Source organism: Bipolaris sorokiniana (assembly GCF_000338995.1).
Source record: "Bipolaris sorokiniana ND90Pr unplaced genomic scaffold COCSAscaffold_2, whole genome shotgun sequence".
NCBI lineage: Eukaryota > Fungi > Ascomycota > Dothideomycetes > Pleosporales > Pleosporaceae > Bipolaris > Bipolaris sorokiniana.
In genome coordinates, this window is record NW_006911896.1 from 333,691 (window position 1) to 355,181 (window position 21,491).

General features: G+C 53.0%; 8 protein-coding genes across 8 annotated transcripts; 4 read left to right on the forward strand and 4 right to left on the reverse strand.

The window, feature by feature from the left end:
- Positions 1–1,873: 1,873 nt before the first annotated feature.
- COCSADRAFT_107946 (uncharacterized protein) lies at positions 1,874–6,117 on the forward strand. The gene is made up of 3 exons (XM_007697535.1): positions 1,874–2,693; positions 2,807–5,545; positions 5,597–6,117. Exons 1-3 carry the CDS (start codon positions 2,364–2,366, stop codon positions 5,726–5,728), a joined length of 3,201 nt encoding a protein of 1,066 aa, XP_007695725.1. The 5' UTR covers positions 1,874–2,363; the 3' UTR covers positions 5,729–6,117.
- Positions 6,118–6,381: 264 nt separating this feature from the next.
- COCSADRAFT_133180 (uncharacterized protein) lies at positions 6,382–8,860 on the forward strand. Its single transcript, XM_007697536.1, has 2 exons — positions 6,382–7,234; positions 7,294–8,860. The coding sequence occupies exons 1-2, from the start codon at positions 6,419–6,421 to the stop codon at positions 8,590–8,592; spliced, it is 2,115 nt and encodes a 704-aa protein (XP_007695726.1). The 5' UTR covers positions 6,382–6,418; the 3' UTR covers positions 8,593–8,860.
- A 336-nt stretch (positions 8,861–9,196) lies between these two features.
- COCSADRAFT_32956 (uncharacterized protein) lies at positions 9,197–9,656 on the reverse strand. The gene has a single exon (XM_007697229.1). The coding sequence runs from the start codon at positions 9,481–9,483 to the stop codon at positions 9,271–9,273; it is 213 nt and encodes a 70-aa protein (XP_007695419.1). The 5' UTR covers positions 9,484–9,656; the 3' UTR covers positions 9,197–9,270.
- Positions 9,657–9,725: 69 nt separating this feature from the next.
- COCSADRAFT_80865 (uncharacterized protein) lies at positions 9,726–12,454 on the reverse strand (the record flags this gene model as incomplete). The annotated part of the gene is made up of 2 exons (XM_007697537.1): positions 9,726–11,279; positions 11,327–12,454. The coding sequence occupies 2 exons, from the start codon at positions 12,452–12,454 to the stop codon at positions 9,726–9,728; spliced, it is 2,682 nt and encodes an 893-aa protein (XP_007695727.1).
- A 666-nt stretch (positions 12,455–13,120) lies between these two features.
- COCSADRAFT_156464 (uncharacterized protein) lies at positions 13,121–14,695 on the forward strand (the record flags this gene model as incomplete). Its single annotated transcript, XM_007697538.1, has 2 exons — positions 13,121–13,762; positions 13,811–14,695. The coding sequence occupies 2 exons, from the start codon at positions 13,121–13,123 to the stop codon at positions 14,693–14,695; spliced, it is 1,527 nt and encodes a 508-aa protein (XP_007695728.1).
- Positions 14,696–16,455: 1,760 nt separating this feature from the next.
- COCSADRAFT_177911 (glycosyltransferase family 76 protein) lies at positions 16,456–18,027 on the reverse strand. The gene is made up of 3 exons (XM_007697539.1): positions 17,700–18,027; positions 17,032–17,650; positions 16,456–16,986 (listed from the first exon to the last, which is right to left on the reverse strand). The coding sequence occupies exons 1-3, from the start codon at positions 18,019–18,021 to the stop codon at positions 16,548–16,550; spliced, it is 1,380 nt and encodes a 459-aa protein (XP_007695729.1). The 5' UTR covers positions 18,022–18,027; the 3' UTR covers positions 16,456–16,547.
- Positions 18,028–18,327: 300 nt separating this feature from the next.
- Positions 18,328–19,614, forward strand: COCSADRAFT_267593 (uncharacterized protein). The gene is made up of 4 exons (XM_007697540.1): positions 18,328–18,488; positions 18,639–18,790; positions 18,844–18,879; positions 18,932–19,614. The coding sequence occupies exons 1-4, from the start codon at positions 18,408–18,410 to the stop codon at positions 19,455–19,457; spliced, it is 795 nt and encodes a 264-aa protein (XP_007695730.1). The 5' UTR covers positions 18,328–18,407; the 3' UTR covers positions 19,458–19,614.
- Positions 19,615–19,770: 156 nt separating this feature from the next.
- On the reverse strand, positions 19,771–21,336 carry COCSADRAFT_22488 (uncharacterized protein; the record flags this gene model as incomplete). The annotated part of the gene is made up of 2 exons (XM_007697168.1): positions 19,771–21,034; positions 21,113–21,336. The coding sequence occupies 2 exons, from the start codon at positions 21,334–21,336 to the stop codon at positions 19,771–19,773; spliced, it is 1,488 nt and encodes a 495-aa protein (XP_007695358.1).
- Positions 21,337–21,491: the final 155 nt, after the last annotated feature.

A 21,491-nucleotide genomic window follows, 5' to 3' on the forward strand; every position in this document is an offset into this window, starting at 1 on the left:
CGAGCAGCTTTGCAAATTTGGAATGTTGGTACCACTATGACGAGTAACGAGTGTTGAGAGACTGGGGCCCGCGGGAGATGCTCAGGGGGTGTGTAGCATGCACCATCCGATCAGCGCTCGTCTTTGGACTTGATGGTGATCCTGTGGGCTCTCTCACGATGATCAGGAACATCTTCGTCACTGATCAAGGGCTCAGCCGTTCCGGATGCGCAATGGCTTTAGATCTGATGAAGCTCGTTCCCTCGAGGAGCCTGAGTTGCCCTGGTTGTGCCGGGCCGTGTGTCAATGGGCAGACGCAGCTCCATTGAAATTTTGGGATGAGGGGGGATGGGCGAGGCTCCGCTATGGGCACGTAGCCGGGCGGCCCACAGTAGGCCATTACGTGCTTTGCAGGTGCCCCCCCCTCCCCCCGTGGACTTGAGCCTTACACACCCATGTATGTATGTGTGTGTAGTATTCTATGTGTAGCATGTACACGTGCGTACACTAGCTGCCTCCACGACACGGGCACACCTGCATACTCACTACATACATATATACTTTCCTTAGCCTGTGCACGTGATGGGGACTGAAGGCCTTTGGCTGCATGCGATTACAAATGTTTAGGTATATACTTATGTGTACTCTCGAAGCGTCAAACACAGACAGTCACATGTAGTCAACGCCGTTTCCCAGTGTCGCATCCCTCCCAGCTAGGCTTCCCGGCGTCTGGGCGCTGTCGGACTTTTTTTTTCGCCTCTCCGCTGTCAATCACAGCAGCAGTACCGGCATCCGTTGGCCGCCTGACTGGTCTTTGTCAACCAGTTCAAACAGGTGGTGCAGCCTACGGATGCGGTGTGAAGCCGGGCCCTGTTGGGTGCTGGCGGAGACGGAACAAGAAAGCCCGAGTGGGTGGTGTTGCTGTCCTGTATTTGGTACATACTTACATGTCCATGTCAGCAGCGCACAGAGGGACCAGGCATTGGTAATCAAAAGTGGTCAAAGGGTAGGGCTGACCGGGTGTATGTAAGTAGTAAGTATTTAGACACGGAAGACGGTGAGATAAGGCCAGTGTATCTATGCACATACATACATAGACGCTACCTACGGAGGTAGAGCATGACGTCTTGTTCCCGGCATAGCTTCCCCCACGGCCGTGCTGGATCAAGTGGCCCCGGCAGGAATGCGAGGACGGCTCCAGACATCAGCTGTGCCATCTTCACGCGACGGACAATGATGCTGATAATGGCAATGATGATGATAATGATTACCAATGGCGGATTGCACACAAGCCATGAAACGGCATCCAGTGCCCAATGTTGGACAAGCAGCGTCTCCAAGCAAAGGCTCGAGTGAGTAGATGCATCAGGGCATGGTTGTCTTGGGGTTGCCTGCTATTCTCGACTCCTCCCGTGACACTCCACGTGCGGCGTGGCGGCCTCTTGTGGCCGTGCTTGCTTCACGCGCGTCTTATTCGGACAGCACATCGAGACCGGCGCCTGGTGGGGAATTTTTTGCTCTCCCTCTTTTTTGCCACGGCAGCACCGTTAACCAAATGGTGACAGGGTGCACACGAGGCAGAAGAGGTGTGCACCTCAGAGACCATGGCTCGGCAAGGGGCCAAACACGAGTGCACGCGCTGCGAACGAGGACAGCTGAGCCTGGCTGGTGCATGTAGACATGTGCAGGCTGGACAAGCAGTGCAATCAAAGGCGCGGTGGTGCTGGTCTGGTGCATGGTGCCAATACTACATATGCATCTACTTACCGTGAGGTGATGCGGCACCAAATTGACATGGCGGGAAGTCAAGATTAGGATTAGGCCGAGCTAGACCAGCCCGCCCTGCAAGTGCTCATGCCTTTGCTCGCTCGTCTACTCTCCATAAACCCCACCACCGTGCCAGCCCACAACACCCAATCCCTCCTCTGAGCCATACGAGACTCTTCTCTCGCTGTTCCGCTCTCGCTGCTACGTGGCCTGTTTCCGCTCTCGAGCTCCCACCGCACCCCTCGACTTTGCCGGCCATCCCATCTCGTCTCGGCCAGCGGCAACACGCCTGCCAACACCGACCACAAAACCACCACACATCACCGCCCCGACCCAGCCCGCGTCCCGGTCACGGTTGGCGACATGCACGATTACTAACCCCACTGTTTCTCTCCCGCGTCTCGCCGCTCGTCATCGATCCATCGCGTGCTTTGGTTCCCGCACGTCTATCACCACCATCACCACCACCTCCTCCTCCTCCTTCTCCACCACCACCGCTACCAAGGCTGCCCATCAGCCACCCAAAACCTGCCCCTCCCCCACTGCAGATCCCCCTCACGCAGAGTGACGACGACGCGCAGCAGCTCTATCGCTAAAGCCCGTCGCCGTCTTGCAACATGGCCTCTGCCTCGAATGACTCCGGCCCCAGTGCTGATGGCGTGTCCAAGACGGTGCTCCACGAAACCCCAGACCCCTACACCACCATGGCACAGTTCTCGCTCGCCCCAGCGACAAAGACCACAGTAGTCACAACCACGTATACCACAACCACCACTTTCCCGCCACTCTGTGTAAACGCCCCCGGAAGCCTGGCTGAACGAGACCCCAAAGACTACCCACTGGCCCACGTCCAAGCACCGGAGTCGATACGCAAGTTCTACTTTGAGTCTGGAGGCGAACTGGCTTGCTTTGAGGAAGCAGATGCTGCATCGGAGCGGGTGCGAGAGGTACGCCTTCGACGATTCCAGGGACATGCATGCAGCCGACGCCTTTCGCGTTACAGCTGCGCACGTCACCATTTCCTTAGTCACCGTGTTCGTAACTGACGCTCTACTTGCAGCAGAGATCCCTCCAGGAAGCCCTCCAATCAAAGGGAAAAGTTCAGAAAGTTGAATCTTTTAATGGATCTCCAGTCTTCGCCACACCCAACCGCACGACGCGTCCCAAGATTCGAGCACATCAAGGACTACGCTCCGTGTCTGCTCGCCGAAAACGAGACAATGCAGACGAATCACCCCCGCCTCCATCAATAACCAAGGCTGTCGAGTTGGTTGGTATGCATCGTCAAAGCAAAAAACCCAGGTTAGAGCGTGACAAGGGAACTGACCCTACACAAATGGCCCACAACAGTGCACCAGAAGATACCGAGGGTTCGTGTCCAGCTACGCCTGAAACAAATAAAGGGGAGATGGGTGCATCCCGTCTACCAAAAACCCGACCTAGCCCGTTCCCCAAGCCTAGCGCACGAGCGACACCGCAGCAACTCGGACTGGGCAGAACGCCATCCAGGTGGCATCTCCGAGAGGCTTTTACTGCATCTGCACAGCCCGAAGGTAGTCACTCCAACCAGCGCGAACACTCTCCAGAACATTCATTCCCTACAGGAGTGGTTGACGGTCCTGGCGTCGCTGCTACTCCCCCAATAGCCGAGTCTGACCTGGAACCGGTCGGACCTTTTACTGAGCATGGTTCCTTCTCTGCCTCACGACTTGCCCCTCTCGATACGAATTCTGTACAGGATGCTAGTTTGCCGAGCCCTAGTTTATCGCCCATCACTGCCGCCGCAAACCTTGCTCAGCAAAACAGCAATGGGGCTTCATTTTCGGTCATGGACATGGACTACGATGCGAGCGAACTTTCCGGACTCGATCTCTCCCAGGGCGAGTCTAGCAATTCACGCCCAGCCGACTTTCCTCTTTTCCCCCATGATGACTCCAACACCCAACTACCGACCCCTTCCATCATGGATATACCAAACATGCTCAACTCATTTGATGCTTTGCCAGAACAGATGAAGTCGTATGTTCTCTATCAAATGCTCCGACGATGCAAAAAACCGACTTTGCACTTTGTTGCAGATGTAGTGAACCCGGCTCTCAAACGTGACTTTATCGCTTCACTCCCGACTGAGCTGAGCTTAGAGATCATCGGTTATCTGGACGTCAAGAGCATGTGCAGCGCCGCACGGGTATCAAAGCATTGGCGAAAGCTAATCGACACTCATGAGTCTGCCTGGAAGGATCTGCTTGACAGGGACGGTTACAGGTTGCCGCACGGCGAGCTGGAACGAGCTGTGCAGGAAGGCTGGGGATGGCAATATCCTCACTCGGCTGACAGTTATGAGCGTGACTTGAGGGCTCAGTCAATCACTTCCCGGTCCGACAACGAAGGCTTTTCAGGCTTTCCGAGCTCAAGTTTGCCTGGTGGCCTGCAAGACCAAGAAGGTGCAGTGACCCGATCCTCATCAACGCGTCAAAAGAGGAAAGCTACCAGCAAACATGGCAGCGGCAGCGGCAAGAAGCAACGCAAGAATCGAGCCTCTACTAAAACACAGACCGCACTGTATTTGCGTCCCGCCGATCTTCATGAAGGACCGCACGCTTTCGCCAAGCGTGCAGAAGCTGCCATCTCGGACCCCAACGTGGGCTTACCTAGTCTACGCGCTATGCATCTCTTCAAATCCTTGTACCAAAGGCATCACCTCATACGCAAGAGCTGGATGGCTGAGGAAACGAAGCCAAAACACATTGCGTTCCGTGCGCATCAACGTCACGTTGTGACCTGCTTACAGTTTGACACGGACAAAATACTCACTGGCAGTGACGATACAAATATCAATGTTTACGACACCAAAACAGGAGCACTGCGTAACCGTCTCGAGGGACATGAAGGTGGCGTATGGGCTCTTCAGTACGAAGGCAATACACTGGTGTCAGGCTCTACCGATCGCTCAGTGCGCGTATGGGACATCGACAAGGGAGAGTGCACACACGTGTTCCAGGGTCACACATCGACTGTCCGATGCTTGGTAATCCTCAAGCCAACGCATATTGGCGAGACCATCGATGGCCAGCCCATCATGATGCCAAAGGAGGAGCTCATCATCACTGGTTCACGCGATTCAACGCTTCGTGTATGGAAGCTTCCCAAGCCGGGTGATCGGAGCGTCATGCAAACCGGAGCATCTGCAAACGACCACGATAACCCTTACTTCATACGCGCTTTGACTGGGCACCATCATTCGGTGCGCGCCATTGCTGCCCACGGGGACACTTTGGTGAGCGGTAGCTACGATTGTACGGTTCGAGTGTGGAGAATTTCGACTGGAGAGGTTCTCCAGCGTCTTCAGGGTCATTCACAAAAGGTCTACAGCGTTGTACTTGATCATGCTCGGAATCGTTGCATCAGTGGTTCCATGGATAACATGGTTAAGGTCTGGTCTCTGGAGACGGGTGCTTGTATATTCACTCTTGAGGGACATACCTCTCTGGTTGGTCTCCTCGACCTGAGCCATGGGCGCCTAGTGTCTGCGGCTGCCGACTCCACTCTTCGCATTTGGGATCCGGAAAACGGGCAGTGCAAGAGCCGACTTTGTGCTCACACCGGTGCCATTACCTGTTTCCAACACGACGGGCAAAAAGTCATATCTGGCTCTGACCGTACTCTGAAGATGTGGAATGTCAAGACGGGCGAGTTTGTTAAGGATTTGTTGACCGACCTGAGCGGCGTGTGGCAGGTCAAGTTCAACGAGCGGCGCTGTGTCGCTGCTGTTCAGCGCAACAGCATGACGTATATCGAGGTAAGCAGATAAAGGGGTTGATTTCTTCTTTTCCGGCTAACGGTGCAACAGGTTCTTGATTTCGGCGCTTCACGCGACGGTGTTCCCGCTGAACAGCGAGGACGGCGCATTGTTGTTAATTCCAAGGGCCATGAGATTGAAGATGTCACTGATGCTGAGCCTATGGATGCAGAGCAGACCTAGGCTTAGCCACAAAACACAGACACAAACAGCATATCATTTGGGGCTGGCGCGAATGTTTCCACTTGTACAAAAGCGATACCCAAAACCGCACTTTGGCGAACGAATTGATGACATGGCATCTGAGTTTTATTATTTCAGGTGGTAATGTGGCATGGACTAGTGTAAGCACAGCCTTGGCCGCTTCTTTTGGCGCACAGCAAGATGTGGGGAAGGATGCTTGCACATGCACACATGCAGGAGTATAGGCGTTTTGTTTGTTACATATGCATAGCTAGGGCGTTTTCGACATTGCTAGTTACGGTCTGCATTTGGCGGGGCTTAGGGATTACCATCGACATGAGGATCCCGACGGGGCCTGCGGCTTGTACGGGCACAGAACCATGTCAAATACATCAGTTTAATTATCAATTCCCTGTGCCTTGTACTGCTTGTGGGGGGTATCCATCTACCCTAAAGAAACGGAGGGCGTGGGGTACTTAATGCCGATGGTCGGCACGCTACTTTTAGTCCGAGCGGGATGACGCGCCGCAACTGCAACCATTTATATATACATGCATCTGTACATACTCATTTTCATACATGTAGCTCAAGTCGCAAATAATCCAGCCGCGTGTCAAGCCACTGCAAAATCGCGTCAACTATTCGCTGTGACAGCTCGTCTGAAATGCAGACTTCAGTTAAAGGACTGTGATGCCGACCTATTTCTTTCACCTTACCTTCGAGCTTTACCCCTCGCGCTCATCGCCGGACAAGACGTTTACCCCACCACCACAGACTGACATTTTCCACTCTGAGCTCCCGGTGCATCAAAGGGCTTCCTGGGGCTCTTTTCCTTTGCCATCATCGCCTTCGTCGCGCACACACAGCGGACCCTCCACCTCTCGTGAGCAACGGGCTACTTCTCGCCGACTCAGCCAACGCACCCGGCCATCTTTCTCAGACCACCACGACAGCCCCGTGCCTATCATCAAACCCCCAAAGAGGCCTGCGCACCGACGGACGCAGAGCTTTGCACACAGGGACTGGCGCTTCGATACCATCTCCATTCTCAGCATCGACATGAACCAGACCGATGACACTGAGCTCGCCCCGTCTCGCGCAAAGTCCCTCAAGCACCCTTCGCATGCGCCCAATACTGGCGGTTTAGCGACAAAGGGTAAATTCATACCCTCTGATCTGAAGGATACAGAAGTTGGCTGGGGAGTCGTGCATCTGTATCGGGATGGGCAAGAGACACCAGGCTTGTACGATGAGGTGGACCGGGGGGAAAAGGCCTTCAATGAGGAAGACTGCACAACGCTGTGCATACTGGCAGTCCCTTCATACATGACACCGTCGGACTTTTTGGGCTTCATGGGTGAGCAGACGAGGGAGCATGTCTCGCATTTCAGACTCATTAGGACAAGCAGAGCCAACAAGTACATGGTGCTCATGAAATTTCGCGAGGTTAAGAGGGCGCGAGAGTGGAGGAAAGAGTGGGACGGCAAGCCTTTCAACAGCATGGAGGTGAGATCATGACAACAACCGGGCGAATTCATATCATTGTAGTTGCTAACCAGACCCAGCCGGAATACTGTCATGTCGTCTTTGTCAAGTCGATCAACTTCCAAAATGGCGACTCAAACTGTGACCCGACTTCGTACCCGGACCTGACGAACGATCCCTTCGCGCCCGCTGCAACAAAGCAGCCCACAGCCCCTCTTCCGCCAGCGACTACTGTCTCCTCGCCAGTCGATGGCCCATCAATAACATCATCACTCACTGCAAAGCCACACGCTCCGCCTACACCGGCTCTAGTAGAGCTGCCGACATGTCCTGTCTGTTTGGAAAGGATGGACGAAACGACGGGCCTGCTCACGATACTCTGTCAGCACGTCTTTCATTGTGCCTGTCTTGAGAAATGGCGAGGCTCAGGCTGTCCAGTCTGTCGATATACACAAAACGACGCTTTTACCTCACACCACAGCGCTGATGGTGACAGTCCAGACAACGAATGTAGTGTTTGCGGATCTACGCAGAACCTCTGGATCTGTCTCATCTGCGGTAACATAGGATGTGGCCGCTATGATTCGGCGCATGCATTCGCACATTACGAGGCTACAAGCCATACATATGCCATGGACGTAGTGACGCAACATGTCTGGGACTATGCAGGCGACGGATATGTTCATCGTCTCATACAAAACAAATCCGATGGCAAACTTGTGGATATGCCAGCTTCAAATCAGTCGTTCAGCGCGCCCGGTATGACGGGCTACGCCAACGACACGGTCCCGCGCGAGAAGCTGGACAACATGGGCATGGAGTACGCCTATCTCCTGACTTCACAGCTCGAATCGCAACGCGCATACTTTGAAGAGCAACTAGAGCGTGCCGTAGACAAGGCCGCCAAAGCCGCCACTTCGGCCGACGAAGCAACTCGCAGCGTGGCCGCTTTATCCCAAAAGCTCGACCAGCTCTCTACAGAGCACCACGAAGCAACCGCCACCATTGCCTCACTGACCAAGGAATCCGCCCGTAACGCCCAAAAAGCAGCACAGGCATCCGACCTCGCTCGCAAACTGACCAAGCAGTATAAAGAAGAGCAGATTGTCAACGAATCGCTCATGCAGCGCATCAAGCATCTAGAGCTCAAAGCGCAAGAGGCCGAACAGCACGTTAGCGAGCTGGAAGCGCAAAAGGCCGATCTCGAGGAGCAGAATCGCGACTTGAGTTTTTTCATTAGTGGGCAGGAGAAGCTGAGGGAAATGGAGGGCAACGCGGTGTTGGGGTTGGAAGAGGGCGAGGTCGAAGGTGCCAGTGTTGAGGTGGCCGAGTCTGGTGGGAAGAACAAGGCGAGGAGGAAAGGCAAGAAAAAGGCGTGATTGTCTTTGGGGTCTGGATGCCTTTTTTAGTCGCTTGCCTTTTTTTCTTTTCTTTTCTTTTTTCCCCCTTCCCTTCCCCCGCGTTGTCACCGTCCAATCTTTAGCGGCATGGGTAATGCAGGGTAGGCTTTTTGTACTATACTAGGTCTTTGGGTTTCCTGTCTGATTTTTTTTTATGTAAAGAGGGGGGTTTAGCGTTTGCAAAAAATAAATAAGGCATAACTAGGCGTAAATAACTCTGATTAAATAGATACCCGTCATGATATCCTACTTGGATTATCTCTTTATTTTACTTTTACGCCTTCCATTGGGTACCCGTAGAAACCTAATAGTGTTTGTTAATTTGCTCTTTTCATTCGTACTATACTGATATTCAACACATGTCCACTTGGACAATCACTAGTCAAAGCGTCCAAGGGGCATGGCTCGTTGAAAACCAAGGACAAGTACGTAAGCACGTAATGGCACTCCACTGTAGCGTTCAATTGCTTTCAAATTCATCTCGTGTAGTACAGAATTTATTTACCCTATCCCCTTTGCTCATCCTATTACGAATGAAAACAAGACACAAAAAGGTACATTGAGAAAAATAAAAATAAAAAAAAAGGCCCGGGAAAAAGGGTAAATAAAATAAAAAACACCAGCCGTCTCGGGTCGTCAAGGTCGTGTTTTTCATTGCTAACAGGTGATGGATAGAGAGAGACATTGAGATGAAGAGGTACACACACAGAGAGAGAGAGAGAAGTCGTAAATGGAGACGTTTGTTGCTCCAGGTCCAAAGTAAGCAGGGAGGGGCCGGGGAGAACGAGGGAACAACGCCTTGAGAAGGAATGCAGATGTTGAGATGAGGCGAGTGAGTAGAAAGCTCCATGGCGCCGATGCAAAGTCCATAGGAAAAGAGAAACCAACAAAGATTCCGTAATAAATGTGCGCCCATAATGTTTTGTTGTGCCTTGGCTGGTTATGATTCTGACGCCGTTGGGCTCAAAGGTGTCGTAACTGTTGCTGTACCACCAACTTGGACAAGATATGCCGATCGTTTTATCCAAGACCGAACATGGCCAGGAAGTGATTGCGCGATGTCAGCACAATCGAATACAAACGTTTTCAACGTCAAGTACTAATCAAACACATCAGATCCAGTCGTCGTCAACGACCTTCTTCGAGTGACCAATGGAAATTTCCCTATCAAAACCTAGTCCGAGACCAAGGCCAATGTCCATTTTGGGGGGTGCCTGGAGTTGAGGTGGGGCCTCAACCTTCTTCTTGGGACTCTGTTTGAGAGGACTAACACTGGTCTTGCTTTCGCTGGCACCCATGCGCACAGTCTTGACGTCCCAGTCATCCTCGAGGGCAGCCCCGATCCATACTTTGACGCTGTCATGGACTGCGCCATAGTACTTGGGGTTGCAAGCGCGGAGGTGGCCCATGACCTTTTCGAAGCCAGAGACCTTGAGCTCCTGGCGGAATTGGTTGCGAGCAGAGCGGGTGGGTATGGAGGCGATGATACCGTTAAGGAGGTCAATGTGAGTCGCGAGGTAATTGGTAGCGTCCCATTCTACACCACCGACATAGGGCGCTGCTGGCACAATAGCTCGCTGGCCTGGGAAGTGGGTCTTGGCATAAGATCTGCCCTCTGTTGGTCTTGGTGGGACTGGAACCACGTTCAAATGGTGAATGAATATCCAGAAAACCTCTTTGGTGACATTGGAAAGCTCTTTGCACCAAACTTGGTATGGACGCGGTTGATGCATTTGAAGAATGAAGGGGACTGTCGATGTCTCCTTCTCCTTTACAGGATCCTTGAGGTACTTCATCAGTTCGGCAGCACGAGTTCCCAGTTCGGCCTCTGGAGCCATGGAGAGATGTGCAAAAATGATCTCGATGATGAGCTCACGCGTAGTAAACTCACTCGGGCCTTTGTGCTCCTCATCAAAAAGCATGGCAAGCAGAGCTGGGTAGAGTGTGGAGGAGATTTCTCTGAGTTGCTTTAGGGCCGTCGCAGTGGTGCAAAGTCCTTTGAGGCAGCGAAGCAGTTCGTGGAGCAAGGTATCTTCGTGATCCTCGCGCCATTCAATCTCCATGATGCGATGGAGGAGGCCCACGAGCTCAGTCATACCACCGTCCTGGATGAAGTTGTCAACCCAGTCAACTGTCTCGTTGCGAATGAGCAGGCGAAGTTTGTGCAGTTTGCCAACCTCGACATTTTGGGGTTTTGGCGTCTTTTTCAAGTAAGCAATAAACTCGTCAGCTTTGACGGACTTGGCACCGTTGGACACGGAACGTTCTGAATGATTAGACCTCAAGGACCGCATAGAGGGAGACTTTGGGATGGTAGCAGTCTTGGCAGACGTCTTGCGCTCACCCAAGTCGCCTTTCTGCTTCTTGGTCGGTGAATCATTTCTGTTGAAGGTAAATGTCCTGCTCCTTGGACGCTCGCGCTTGGTCGAATAGCCAGACGGGTCTGCTTGTGCGTCAGAGTCAACGTCATCCACAGGAGATCCGTGCCGCGACTTGGACGTCTTTTGTGCTGCCGGCTTGGTGGTCTCGCCAGCGGAAACGGTGCCAGACGAATTGCGCGACGTTTGAGGAGTGTCGAGCTTGTGCATGCGCACAAAGTCGGCCTTGACTTCGAGTTTCAATGTTCTCATCTGCGCACGTTGGTGGGTAGGGATATTTCGCGATTCCTACAGGGGTGAGCACGCGAGCAGGTCGAGGAAGCAACAAGACTTACGAGAACCTCTTCAAATTCGGCATCGACAACCTTGGGGTCGTGCTTGACGGTGGGGGTTGGGGGACCGTCGGCCTGCTTAGCCTTGCCGTTGAAGGCAGCGACGGCGGCCATGACTCTGTTTTGTTTCTTTGGTGAGGCTGGGGGCGGGGGCGGTGCCATGGGCTTGACACTGAAGTCCTTGCTGCCGCTGTCGGTACTAGCTCTACCAAGTGCTGGCCTCGTGGACTTGCTTTTGCTGGGAGACGGGTCTCTGAAGCGGCCTTCATTGCCCTGTGTATCGGACAGGGGCATGCGCTCGTTGCTCCTCTTGCGGGAGAAGGTGTCGAGGAGCAGAGAGGTGGTAGACGAGCTGGCGGCAAACATGGACTTGGGCCGCTGTTTGGTGGCGGGGGGTCGCACCGCAGGCTGGCCGTACTCGAAGAAGTTGCGCTGCTTGGAGGGCGAGTAGTCGGCTGGGGGGAATCGGCCAAGGCCTCCCTCGATGCTGGTGCGGGGGCGGTTGTCCAGAGGGGCATTGGCGGCAGTGGGCATGGCAGACTGAGAGCTGAACTCTGCCCAGATGGGAGTAGGAGGGGGCGGCGGCGCGTATGCGGCGCGGGACGGCTCAGTGTTTTCTTTGTCTCTCGATTCCTTAGTGGGGGAGCGGTCTCGGGATTTGGCCTTGCTAAACATGGCGGCTAGGTTGGTGGACGACTTGGGGCGGGGGGATTTTTCTGGCTCGTCCTGCGACCGCCTCAAGTCGGACGACTTCTTTTCCTTGGGCTTGTCGTCGGCGCGCTTTGCCAGTGAGCGCAGCGACACAGAGCTGAGCGACTTTTTGTGCAGGCTCTTCTTGGTGCCTGTGGAGCGGGCGTCGTTGGACTTGCGGGGTGATGACAGGTTGGCGCTGTGAGGGTGGTCTGGCGGGAGCAGTGGTGGCTGGAGGCTGGGGGCGGGCAGGAAGGGCGGCGAAGCGGACACTGGTGTGTATGGGATGGCAGAGCCTTCTGTGGGCGAGCGCCTGTGGCCCCTGGATGATATAAAGGATCTCAGGACCGCGGAGCGATTACGGCGATGGCCCGTTGTTGTTGGTGCTGGTGATTGTGCGGCAGCAGCACCCGCGGCGGAAGTGGTGGTAGCAGCAGCCATGTCCGGCGCGGCCTTGAGGTCAGGCTCCAGGCAAGAAGAAGACGAAGAAGAAGAAGGCAAGAAAAGGAGGGGAAGGGGAGGGGGGACTTGAAACGGGGTGAACAGGTCTAGGGCAGCAGAAAGGCAGACATGGCCGACAAATGATGGTGGTGGTGGTGGTGTTGGCGGGTGTGGATGTGGTTGTGGTCGCACTGGCTGCATGGGCCGGCTATGCCCTGCCGAGTTGGTGGATAAACATTGCGGGCAATCGTCCCAGCAACGCCACGCTAACGCGGAGAGCATGTCCTGGCCGCCCTGGCCGCCCGTGGAGCAAACGCCCATGCATGCCACCGTCATTCCACTAACTCTTATCGACGTGCAAATTCATGCCTCGGCCACTCACTTCGATTCCCGTCGACAACAAATGATAATAAAAACAACAACAAAATGCCTTCTTTGTCGCTAGTCGGCACGCGATCCCGCTTGTGCAGCCTGATGCCTGCCTGCATCGGTTGTCTATATATCTGTGTGCACATATTACTTATATTCATCTTCCATTTATGTCTGTAACTATGCTATGCATGCAACAAGCAACTAACAAACCCCGTGTACCCCCACCAACACTCACCACTACCACACACTCGCCATCTCCCCTCTTCGTCCTCCTCCTCCATGCCTCACCCTCCCATGCCCCTCGCCGCCCTCCTGCGCCTCTCCATCTCCCCAATCCTGACCAGACTGCCCAAGACATTCGTCCCCGAATCTCCACATCCACTTGTAGACACACAAATGCCTGCTGCCGGCACAGCGCCACAATTGCACACGTCCCTTACACACACCGTCCCAATCGGGCACCCCTCTGGCCCGAACACGCTTCTCTGGCACCTGACAAGGTTGACATCGCCGCAGCTGTACCGGTTCTTGTCAAAACATACTCCGTTGCCCTCAATCGTCGTCGCGCAAATGCACCGTGTCGACCCCCCGCTGCCTGGCCCGCACAGTCGGTCAAAGTTGCAGGTCGAGTCGCAGGGCCGAGATGCACATACGCCGTTGATGCATTGCCGCCCACTTGTGCACGCATTGCCGCACCGCCCGCAGTTCAGTGCATCCGACGTCGTGTCGCGGCACATACCCTCGCACCGCTCCACTCCAAGCCCCTCACACGGTTGCCCGCTAGGCGTTGCGCTGCTTGTCGACGCGCTTGTTGACGTGACTGTCGTTGAAGATGCCGCTGACGTACTGGATACGGATGAGGCAAGAGACGACGATGGCACACTGCTGCTGATACTCAAACTAACTGACGCACTACTAACCGTCGACGAGCCTGAGGTACTACTAGCCGAATCCAAAAATGAACTACTGCTTGATAGTTGAGAGGAAGTCGCACTGCTGCTGATAGAAGCAGTTGCTGATGACGTAATATTGTCCGATGAACTTGTAGCTACAACCGACGATGAAGACGGGCTACTCGAAGACACCAAAGAGCTCTCAGAAGTAGCGGATGGACTGCTCGAAGTGCTAGATACACTACTCGGGACAACCGATGAGCTGCTCGACGTTGCCGAGGGGCTGCTGGTCGGAGCCACGCTTGTCCCATTCGAACTGCTGGACGAAGTGCTGGGAGATGCTGATGAGCCAGTGCTGGACACCACACTCGTGGCTGAAGACGACCCACTCAAGCTACTAGACAAGCTATCCGTTGATACTGATGCACTGCTAGTAGCTGTCACACTTGTACCTGACGACGTGCCATTCAAGCTGCTTGCTGAGCTACTCACTGAGCTACTCGCCGTAGTTGACGGACCAACTTCGCTTCCAGTGCTAGATAGACTGCTCAGACTTGTAGGCGATGAGCTTGATCCCGTTATCGTAACACTCGAGCTACTAAAGTTGCTTGTCGCGCTAGCTGATGTGCTAACCAACGAGCTACTGCTTTCAGTCGAAGGCGTGTCTGAACTAGACAAGGTGCTGAGTGTGCTACTAACAGATGCACTGCTTGACCCAGTTGAGGACATCGTTGAACTCGATAATGCGCTGCTGGCGCTGCTACTAGATTGTGACAAAGAAGACGAAGCCAAACTAGATAATGAGCTGCTTGTGCTGCTAGAAGAAGCCACACTCGACACCGCGCTGCTACTAGACAACGTCAAAGATGACGAAGCCAAAGTAGACGATGTAGACGACACAGAGACACCCGAGCAAGACGCCCTAGTGGTCACAAAAGAAGTAATCGTAGTCGTGGCCGTATTCGTCACAACCTAGCAATGATTTAGCATTACACACACTCTCTCTTTCTTTCCAGTCTCCCTCCACATCTACAAGCTTACTTACTGTTCCAAGATACGATACCAAAGCGGTAGTAATATTTGCACACAAGCAGGCAGATGAGTAGGCCCCAGAGGCACAAGCCTGTGTGACATACGAAGGCCGCGGCCCAAACACGGTTGTGGTGGAGAAATCTGTAGGGAGAGCCTGGCGCATCACAAGTCGTTTGCCCTGCGACACTGTCGACTGGGGCAGTGCCTCACTCGGTGTCATGGGCACAGTGGGAGGGCATGGTGAAGTCGCCGTTGAGACGGTCTGACTGAGAACCGTAAGAGTGATACTGCAGTAAACATGATCAGTCTGAGCTCCAAGTAGACATCTCCAAGAGGTACGTTCACGTACATGGGGTGCCAAATCACGCTGGTAGTAAGGAAGTCTTCACAGTCCTCCACTGCCTGAACGACGCGTGAGAAGCTGCCATCGCCAAAGACGGCACTGTAACAAGCGTCCGACGAGGAGCACTGTTGTCTGGGTTCCAGCACGGCTGCTAAAGCCGTCGAAAGAGCAAAGAGGGTAGCAAAGGTAGACAACTTCATCTTGGCACTGGTGGCAATTGCGATTGTAGATATCTCACAGTCAATGCTGCGTGCCCAACCACGATTGTCAAGCAGTAGAGCAGAATTTATACATTTGTCCCCTTGTACTTTAGGACTCGTACCTGAAATACTACTATTGAAATCTTACCCTCATCAGTCCAAACATACCAATCTTGCTCCACTCTCTGGCGCTGGTCCGGTGCCAGTAACGCCTTCTTGCAAGTCTCAGCCGAGATGTCTTCTCCTCGAGCGACACATGTCGAACTCAGGCATTAGTGTACTGCTCCAGTGTCGCCAGTGGCGGTCGGGCGCTGGTCATAGGCAACGGCGCTGCAAGCCGACTAGCCTATAGCCACGGCGCCACGTAGTATTCTTGCTTAGTTAGAGATTAGGCTGTCAACTAAGGCGTCACCAGGCACTTGGCTCCTACAGATTATGCAGGTACTAAGTATATTGCCAGGCGTACATTCTACAGTAAACAGAGACAAGCTGATGCCACTGCTAAATGCGGCATCCATGGCACGTCACAGCCACTGATAGGGGAACTCATGTCTTAACAAATCCTAGAGTAAGATGATGTGCATGAGTTGTTACACAGAAGCCAGGCTCGTGCAATACTTAGCATCAAGGTCGTGTTGCTGACAACTGTTCGCTTCGAGCTGTGATACGAGACGTTTGCTGTAGGGTGCCGTCTCCACCTGCCTTTGCAAAGATACATAGCAGCACTGGGCCTGGTGGGAAACCCAGAACCATAGCACTGGGATTCCACATACCAGCTAACACTCCTTTGGTAGCCCAAGTCACATTAGTTCAGAGTCTTGACGGTACTAGAAATATGGCTTGGAATGGGCGTACTAGATAGCAGCATAGTATGTCACACCAAACGCGGGGAGTTGACCGCTCAACAGTCAGATTACACGCTTTGAATGCCACCAATGTCTGCGCGACCGTGTTTACGAAGCCATGTTACATCTTCGTTCATCGAGTCCTGGTACTCATCTATCAACATCCGGTATGGAGGACAGGGACAATAAATTAATCCCGTCACACCTGGACTGCATGCTCAATGACCCAGCATGTTGATCTTGCTCATCTTGCTGGGTGAAACCTTAACCCAAGACCATTTTGATCAACCAACAGAACTTTCAAAGCTGCATATGGCTGCATTATGATTCATTAATTTATCAAAAAAATACTGTGATTGAGTTCGATAGATCCTGTGTTTTACTAAACAAGGCCATTAATCTAAAAACCTATGCTGGCGGGAGAAAATTCGCATAAAGTACCCCCTGAACTAGTGAGTAAACAATCATACCGCGGACGAACCATTGCGCCCTCGACGAACCGTTCTTCATGGAAGATGTCACCTGCAAGTCTACCACCCATGTCGCAACCATCAGGTACCAAACAGGATAGCCCGAGGCAATGCGATTGACAATCTGAACGTGAAAAGTTGTGACAGCCGAGATAGCCAGGAATAATTGTGGGAGTGCCAATTCAGGTAGCTTGCATATGGCAGAACCTGCATCCTGCGTAACCCTGATCCCAGAGACAGGGGTTGTACACAACAGGTCCCCACCGCAGCTGCGGAGAAGGGTAACACTGGAGGTAAACAGAAGCCATAGAGTCGGTGCTGCTAGCGTAAACAGGGGCAAATTCGATACAGTCCAGTACCGGAAAAGTCCCACATTCCTGAAGAGGGGTTAGAACAGTAAGCATCTCATGGAGGCCACTTACCAGTAATGGCTTTGTACCCACGAGTAGATGCTTGGGAGGCGTTTCTCGCACCATGGTCGGATTCCAGCGCCACTCTCTCCATTGCAGAACTCTGCATACGCAAGGTACTGCGGCCCGATAAAGGCTATGGCTATCAAGCCACCCGAAATACAAGTGACAAGGATCCTCCTTACGTCATGAATGCTTCGCTGGGTAGACGTGAGGGCAAAAAGATATCTCACGACATCGTATAATAGTATAGTGCCACTGAGCAAGCCATTGCTCCTCATAAGGGTCGCGGCAGCGAAAAAGAGACCAGCACCAACCTTTTGGATGTCTTCTTGAATCGAAAAAGTTGTGCTTCTAGCTATGGCCCTGGATTGGGCGTATAGAAGCATGCCCGTAAAATTTAGGAGAGAGAAAACCGCCTCTGCATATGGCGCACACATGAATAGAGATGCAGGTGTTAAAACATGCAGAATGGCTGCCACAAAGGGAATCGTTTTTTGTCGTTGCGGTTCCAGAATCAGAGTCAGGAGACGATGCAACACTAGCACAGAAATGAGGTGGCAAGCGTTGGAAACAATGATACCAGCCAGCACGTAGTAGTGAAGCGGAGGCGCTACGCTTCCACTCACGGCTGCTGGCAATCAGCACTCGTCCGGAAACAGTAGACGCTTCTTACTCACATCGACCCGTTATGCCTAGGAGACGCGAGTACACCCCGCTGAAAGCCCATGCTTGTTCATGAATCAGTCCACGATCGGCTGACTTTACAAAGTACAAAGCGTCCCATCGAAGCAGATTGAGTACAAATCGCTCAAAGCGTGTAGAGACATTGAAATGGTCGTGACGCTGCACGCTTGTATCCAGCAGTATGAGCCCAGATGTGTCGTATCCAGGGCCTGGACAGAAGGCTGCAAGTGTGAGGAGAATTGACTTCCACAGACAAAACAACGAAACTAGGCGACTAGTTGAGCGTTGTCCAGGAGACTCTGATACGCTCTTCATGTTGCGATTCGGGGTGTTGTGGTAGAGGAACTTGCCGCACTCCGATTGGGCAGAGCGTTAGTGTCGGCCAAACGTTGTTCCACCTCCGCGCCCACTCGCTTCGCGTGGATTTCGGTAGGAGCGACTTCTGCGCCCGCTCTCGATTTCTTCGTCAAGCCCAATTTCGCCAACGTCAATTTCGTCGACCGCCGCCAACACACAACGTAAGCGCACTTCCACACAATGAATGCTCGTTAGCATTTCCGCCGCATCTCTTTGCATATGCATGAGTACGAGGCGTGAGGATGGCTAGAGTTGTAGAACGGCCGCAAGGCCTTCTCGCTCTTACGAGATTCAAACCGAAAATGCGTGAACATTCGCTAATGGTTTGTTCTCTATGACAGAAAATGCCACCAAAAGGAAGCGGTAAGAAGCCTGCGGCTTTCCCCCAGGCCAGCTCCAAGTCGGCTGCGGCGAAGAAGCAGAAGGTGAGTTCCCCCTCTCTCCATCCGTATCAAATACTGCCTGTGCTGCTGAGCCCAAGCTTTTCTATTCGTCCTCTCTACCTTCCAACCACCAAACCCAATTCAATTGCGCACGTTTAGTCCTCAATCAGACTTTTCAGCTAACCAAGATAGAACCCTCTCATCGAGAAGAGGCCCCGCAACTATGGCATCGGCCAGGATATCCAGCCCCAGCGCAACCTCGGCCGCATGGTCCGCTGGCCAGCCTACGTCCGCCTTCAGCGCCAGAAGAAGATCCTCAATATGCGCCTGAAGGTTCCTCCTTCGTTCGTCTCCCACAAAAAACGTTGTGCAATGGCCAAGTCTGACTTTGATCCAGCATCGCTCAGTTCCAGCACGTTGCCGACCGTAACCTGTATGTTACCCACTGTCATTTTTCGTCTTTGATAACTAACCCCCACATTCAGCGCCACCCAATCCTTCAAGCTCCTCAACAAGTACCGCCCCGAGACCAAGGCCGAGAAGAAGGAGAGGCTCACCAAGGAGGCTACCGCCGTTGCCGAGGGCAAGAAGAAGGAGGATGTTTCCAAGAAGCCCTACGTCGCCAAGTACGGTCTGAACCACGTTGTCGGCCTCATTGAGAACAAGAAGGCTTCCCTTGTCCTCATCGCCAACGATGTTGACCCCATTGAGCTCGTCATCTTCCTGCCAGCTCTCTGCCGCAAGATGGGTGTCCCATACGTCATCGTCAAGGGCAAGGCCCGTCTCGGTACGGTTGTTCACCAGAAGACTGCCGCCGTCCTGGCCCTGACCGAGGTCCGCTCCGAGGACAAGAACGAGCTCCAGAAGCTCGTTACCGCTGTCAACGACGGTTACCTCGAGTCACACCACAAGGAGGCCTCCCGTCACTGGGGTGGTGGTATCATGGGTGCCAAGGCCAACGCTCGCATGGAGAAGCGCAGGAAGGCTGTTGAGAACGCCATCAAGATCTAAATGTGTCTTGAGGTGTTTGGAAGGGTTCATGATGACTTTATGGCGTGTCTCTTATCTCTGCATGTATGCGGTTCACAATACCAACGGAGTTTAGGAGGGTTAAAAGAAGTCGCTAACGACTACATTGACTGGAATCGATTTGATAACGCACGCCAATTCTACACTAATCATGTGATGTGATGTTGTCGGCTAAATTCTTGCATATCAGGTACTGATACATTTGTCGGGCTTGCCGCTTCCGTTGGAGTTAGCTGCACTCACAAGAGTGTTCTGTGGATAGTCCTATGCCTGGGTACGGTCGAGGCAACTCATTCTAAAAGTTGTCAATCCTGGTACCGATGTTTCGTGCATTCGCCAAATTGACCAGCTCGCCGCCGACCACGACATCCATCAAGCCCAGTCCTACGCTTTTGTATATTACGTTACCCTTGACTAACCACTCTATCAGGCTTTTGTGTGCCTTGTCCTCGCTCTCGTGGTGTTTGTCTTTCTCTTTTCCACTCCCACTCCGTCTCTTCTTCTTAGCCCCCTCGCACTCGCCCAGCTCGACACCACCCACGTCAAGGCCCTCATCCTCCATCTTCTTAGTGGCCATACACTCCATACGCCTCCTCTCTGCATCCCGCTTCAACATGACCAGCTCTCCGATTTCAACAACTTGCTCAGGGCCCAGACCAGCTTGCACGACTTCACCGGCTTCTTTCAGACACCTGTCCACGCTGTCTACCACAATTGCGCCGCCCTGCGGGGCGTGCTTGTGAAAATGTCGATGGCCATGCTCAGGTGCGACATTCTGCCGCACAACGTCTGGGTGCAGTTCTATCATTGAGGGGGAAACGGAGCCAATGGCTGCTATGTAACGGCCTTTTTTCCGGCCTTCGGGGTTAGTCAAGATGGCTGCTGGGAAGAGCGGTGTTACGGATGGCGTGCAGAGGAAAATGCAGCTGCTGGAGCGAAGTGTATCGTGTAGGTAGCGAGTGTACTCGCCATGCGAAGGGGTCAGGATTTGTATCTTTGGCCTGTGAAGGGCTTCAGTCTGCGATGGAGCTGTCTGTCTGTACGCGGGAATATGCTGCGGATCTGGATTGAATGCTTTGGGCGCTTCGTGTGGATTATACAGCGTCTCAAGTAGTTGATGCACGCGCTCGAAATCGCGGTTGATGATGTTTAGATGATGGATGTCTTCGCCTCGGAGTAAGAGGGCGAGGCGAATATGCCAGTAAGCTTGTCGCCCGGCTCCAAAGACAACCACGTCATGTACGTTGCGCCGTTTCTTAAAGAGCATGGTACTTGCGAGTGCAGTGCGAAAAGCCGTCACTTCAGAAGTGTTGAGAAGAGCGCGCAGCTTGCCAGAGTTGTCGAATAGAGTAAGACTGCCATGTTGCGTAGAAGAGGATGCAAGCGACAGCAAGTGACGAGGCGATGTCGTGGTGTCCAAACTCTTGGTTGATGCAGTAGAATTCTGAGATATTGTGAGTGAACCCAGGGAAGAAGTTATCGACTCAGTGTCAGACAATCTTGAGGCTTTGATACTATCGCTCAGATGTGTTGTAATCTTGACTCCAAGGCCATCGTTGCTATATCGTATGTATCAGCAACAGGTACACCATTTCCATGCGTAAACTCAAAAAGAACAAAAGGAATACCAAACATACCTACTAGCCGGCGTAACCGTCATTATTCCTCCCTCCTTGCTTCTCAGGGTCGTCCCGGCAGACTGGTAACTCTCGCAGCACCCATTGTCACTTTCTTCTTCGGTACTTGTTGAATAGTGATGCAGTGCATCTGCCAGGCTTTGCTGCAAGTCCAGTATGTTCTGCTTAGTCAATTGCAAAAGAAGTGTGCGGACGTCGGATTCAGACAGTACTTTGAGCGACATCGTTTGAAAACTGCAAAAGAAGAAGAAAAAAAAGTCTGAAGCTATGGTAGTTTGGGTGCGTTTGACAAGAGGGGTGTTAGAAGTATGATGTCAATGGGTACATGCGGCCGAAACCTCCCCAAGTGGGGTTCAAGAGGGGTAGCTGCAACTCTTAA

Excerpts from the sequence above, each read along its gene's own strand:
- COCSADRAFT_107946 (XM_007697535.1), top strand. The coding sequence starts at position 2,364 with ATGGCCTCTGCCTCGAATGACTCCGGCCCCAGTGCTGATGGCGTGTCC. Across the intron at positions 2,694-2,806 it reads CATCGGAGCGGGTGCGAGAG|CAGAGATCCCTCCAGGAAGC; the intron begins GTACGCCTTCGA and ends CTCTACTTGCAG. Across the intron at positions 5,546-5,596 it reads ACAGCATGACGTATATCGAG|GTTCTTGATTTCGGCGCTTC; the intron begins GTAAGCAGATAA and ends ACGGTGCAACAG.
- COCSADRAFT_133180 (XM_007697536.1), top strand. The coding sequence starts at position 6,419 with ATGCCGACCTATTTCTTTCACCTTACCTTCGAGCTTTACCCCTCGCGC. Across the intron at positions 7,235-7,293 it reads AGCCTTTCAACAGCATGGAG|CCGGAATACTGTCATGTCGT; the intron begins GTGAGATCATGA and ends AACCAGACCCAG.
- COCSADRAFT_32956 (XM_007697229.1), bottom strand. The coding sequence starts at position 9,483 with ATGGACTTTGCATCGGCGCCATGGAGCTTTCTACTCACTCGCCTCATC.
- COCSADRAFT_177911 (XM_007697539.1), bottom strand. The coding sequence starts at position 18,021 with ATGAAGAGCGTATCAGAGTCTCCTGGACAACGCTCAACTAGTCGCCTA. Across the intron at positions 17,651-17,699 it reads CCTAGGCATAACGGGTCGAT|CCGTGAGTGGAAGCGTAGCG; the intron begins GTGAGTAAGAAG and ends GATTGCCAGCAG. Across the intron at positions 16,987-17,031 it reads TGGGTACAAAGCCATTACTG|GAATGTGGGACTTTTCCGGT; the intron begins GTAAGTGGCCTC and ends ACCCCTCTTCAG.
- COCSADRAFT_267593 (XM_007697540.1), top strand. The coding sequence starts at position 18,408 with ATGCCACCAAAAGGAAGCGGTAAGAAGCCTGCGGCTTTCCCCCAGGCC. Across the intron at positions 18,489-18,638 it reads CTGCGGCGAAGAAGCAGAAG|AACCCTCTCATCGAGAAGAG; the intron begins GTGAGTTCCCCC and ends TAACCAAGATAG. Across the intron at positions 18,791-18,843 it reads CGCCTGAAGGTTCCTCCTTC|CATCGCTCAGTTCCAGCACG; the intron begins GTTCGTCTCCCA and ends ACTTTGATCCAG.